The 3,704-nt window shown below is 42.3% G+C and overlaps 1 protein-coding gene across 1 annotated transcript; it reads right to left on the bottom strand.

The window, feature by feature from the left end:
* Positions 1-264: 264 nt before the first annotated feature.
* On the bottom strand, positions 265-2,154 carry mxtx2 (mix-type homeobox gene 2). Its single transcript, XM_042083369.1, has 3 exons — positions 2,030-2,154; positions 1,355-1,527; positions 265-1,233 (listed from the first exon to the last, which is right to left on the bottom strand). The coding sequence occupies exons 1-3, from the start codon at positions 2,049-2,051 to the stop codon at positions 442-444; spliced, it is 987 nt and encodes a 328-aa protein (XP_041939303.1). The 5' UTR covers positions 2,052-2,154; the 3' UTR covers positions 265-441.
* Between the last annotated feature and the right edge of the window lie 1,550 nt (positions 2,155-3,704).

Raw genomic sequence — 3,704 nt, 5'->3', positions numbered from 1 at the left:
ATAAACTCCGGCAGCAAACGTTCCGTGTCTGAGATGACCTCGTTTTAAGAGGCGCTTTCCCTAGGCTCTGGGATTCAGTAAGGGCTCAGGGATTCACGCAAGGGATTCAGTACATCGAAATTGAGAATCAAGAAAAAAAAGATAAGACACTAGAATTTGATACAAATATTTTATTTAAATAAGTATGATGATTGATAACCACTGTGCTGTTTTTAAACACTGAACCACTGTTGTTCCTTTCAATGAATTAATAAATAGTCTACCAGCAAATAAATATACCTTAAATACAACCTAATAAATACAAAATAAATATATATTCTAAAGTTCAACTCTTCTTTTTATACAAATGCATTAAATGTGAGGTAGCAGCAATGAATACAGGCCTAAAAGAAGGGAGAGCTCCGGACAGCTCTGCTGTATAAGTAAGTCTCTAATGTAGTCTTATTCTTTGCTAGGGGGGTCCACAGGCCCTCTGACTTTCCACCAGTCTGGCTGCATCTCCCCAAGGACATCCTCCAAACACTGAGAAGACAAGTCAGGTAGAGGAGCCAGATTGGTAAATTGCTCCGAGGTCGGCATGTCCCACATCCCGCTGAATGAGGAGTATTGGACGGAGAAAGAGGAATTGTCTGGCCCCATGTCACAGCAAGCCGAATCCGGCGAGGCAGGAGAGTTGGACACTGACCCCATGTACCCAGACTGGACAGTGCGGTGGGGGTAGGGTGGTGGTGGTCCAGGTGGAGATGGGAAGGCGAAGAACTGGCTGTCATTGGCAAAGCTGCTACCCATGGAGGACCGAGGGCTCCACAGAGACTCTGGAGAAGTGCTATCAGGAGTTACTGTTGAGCTCCAGTTGTTGCGTCCATTGTGGTGTGTGGCGGTGGGAGTCTGATAGGTGGGGCTGGCGTTGCTGCCCAGCAGACGACTCTGCCCTGGCCGGAAGGAAGGCGTGCTGAAGTAGCCAATGTCCCTCTGAGAGAAGCCAGAGGCCTGTGGAGACAGGCTGTCGTAGAAGCAGTCCAGGTCCTCCTCCTTGATTTGAGAGTGGCCTGCCGGCTGGTTGCCTGTGCCGCTGTAGAGGCCCTCGCAGGTGCCCCTCTGCTGGCTCTCGTCCTCAGCCCTGTGGATCAGAGAGGGAATGAAGGGGCTCACAGGGACGGAGGCAGATGGAGGAGAGGCCATCCTGTTGTTTCTGTTCTTCAGAGTCCTGGCCCTTCTGTTTTGGAACCATACCTGATAAAGAAAAGATATGATATCTGTTAGACAACTGTCTCTTCTCAATTCCCTCATTCACAATCAGGCATAAGGATAAGATTGTATAAGTAAATAAAATGTGATCTCTCTAAGTAATTACCTGAATACGGGACTCTGGAAGTCCGGTGGCCTGAGACAGGCTCTCCCTCACACTGATTCCCGGGTAAGGGTCCACCTCAAAGGCTATGCGGAGGAGCTCTAAGTGTTCCTTGGTGAAGCTGGTCCTCTTCCTGCGGCCTGCCATCTTATGGGCCTGTGAGGAGCCATCTTGGACTGAGGAGGAAAAAAAACGTTTATGTTATTGCCGTGACTCAAGTCAAGTTAACTGTAAAATTCATTGTCTTGCTAACAAAGGTTACTTACTGACCGACCATATAACAGAGTCATATGTGTGACATGTATCACATTAAACACCTCAACAACTATACCTTTTACTTTCCAAAGACAACATCAAAACAGGGCTCCATGGCAACAGAAGAGAGGAAGGCAGGGAGCCAAGGGGAGGAGAGGTCTCTTTTTTGTTGCCATGTATCCCACACTGATAGACAAACTACAGATAGTGCATGTGGACAAGTAGCAGAGGAGACAATACAAAATACATGACAAACAGACACACTCTACATACATCCAAATACATACTAAAGGAAACACACTTATGATTACAACTTACAAAAGACAACCATGCAAACATGTAGACAAGATGACACATGAACCCACACAAGTTCAGTTCCTCAGCAGAACTCCACAAAATAAATGCTATCCAAAACAAACTCACCAACACTGCAGTCATTCCACATGTTTAACTGAGGATGTTCTTAATCCCAGTAGTTGCACTGATCAGTTTGTAGTATTTTTGTCCTGTTCTGATTCCTAGAGTTCCAGAGGTGCTATAAGCTTGCTCCTTGTGAGATACTGACACTGACCTGAAGACCAGCTGCATTTATACCCACCTCTCCTCACCTGGGAGAAAAGGCAAGCCCCTCTGATTTGGGTGTGGCTATGTGGACATAATTTGAGGAGCACATGACCTGCGTCAGTGACAGTGGCTACAATTGCTGTCACAGCCCCATTCACACAATTTGCATTCACACATATAACATCTTCCAAACTTCAGACAACATTCAGCTTAGCATGATGGGGTAGAGCAATTCACAGCTCCAAGTGTCTGTAAATGGGCGTCACATTGTTTGGTGTTAAATGTAATCATGTGACCAAGCATTAACTGTACATCCATACAGTGAAAATATGTACTGGTATATCTGCTTCAAGACCTTTATTGACAGAATACATGTATTTGGTATATTGAAATTATTAAATGAGGTTTTATATAACTTGGTAAACTTGTGGGGATAGGCCTACTTCCATCGTACATTAACAACACATAACAACACATAACAATACATACAGAAGGCCTAATCTTTGGGTCTTTGGGGGTCTTACCATATTCTGCTTAAGGCTGGTTGACCCGATACTGTAGCATGCAAAAACTCATGGTAATATTATATGTTAATAGGAATATATGTTACAGCTATGGAAGTATAAATTACACATTGCATGTATAAAATACAAAACACACAAACTTTAGACTGTTTAAATCCCTGTTTCTTAAACTTAATGTTGATACAAGAATAAGCCTAACCTCAAGTTTCCATTCAGTAGATAATATAAATACACACTGACAAGATGCATATAATACCTCATTGAATAAAATTTAAGAGATAAGACCTTCATTGCATGGCGTACTTCAAACTGATCAAAGATGTTAACAAGTGCTGTACTTGACAGGATTAAACCATGAACTGCACTCAAAGCCATTATCAGTGTGCTAATGTCTGTAAACATCCAAAACGGCTTGCTCTGGTTGAAAGTTCAATAGATTTGTTACTTGTCTTGCATTTTGTTTTTATTTTTCATGTTCAGCTCGTGCTCACCATTACTGGGCATGTTGAGACATGAAGAAATTACTTTTTAAAGTGTCCAATTAAGGCCACACTGTTTTGAGTTCATTTGCAACATTATGGCACATCAAATAGGAAATGGGATCTGAGATGATGCATTAGTTTTTAAATCTTGTGACCTCATATGCAGTCACATGATGCTTCAACCGCATGCAATGGTGTGACATGACATTAGGCCAATGTGTTGTTATACTATTCAAGGATAATTCCACCCGTCAAATAGGTGTTAATATACATTTTAATACTTAACACCAGCTGATAGTACAGCATTACAACTTGATTGTGTTATATATGTTTAATCACATGATTTATCTATCAGGATGATGGCATGGTGGATCTCTGCCAAATACTGTTTTGATTTTCTCTGTACAATTTTTATTATTCAGTTTAAGTCTACTGAATAAGTTTACTGTGCTGCTGTTAGCCTATGGCACAAAGCAATGGACATCATCTGTCAAAAACTGAGGCAGCCCATCATCTCTTGCAATTGGA

Source organism: Alosa sapidissima, chromosome 24 (genome assembly GCF_018492685.1).
Source record: "Alosa sapidissima isolate fAloSap1 chromosome 24, fAloSap1.pri, whole genome shotgun sequence".
NCBI lineage: Eukaryota > Metazoa > Chordata > Actinopteri > Clupeiformes > Clupeidae > Alosa > Alosa sapidissima.
This window is presented reverse-complemented; position numbering and strand designations above follow the sequence as displayed.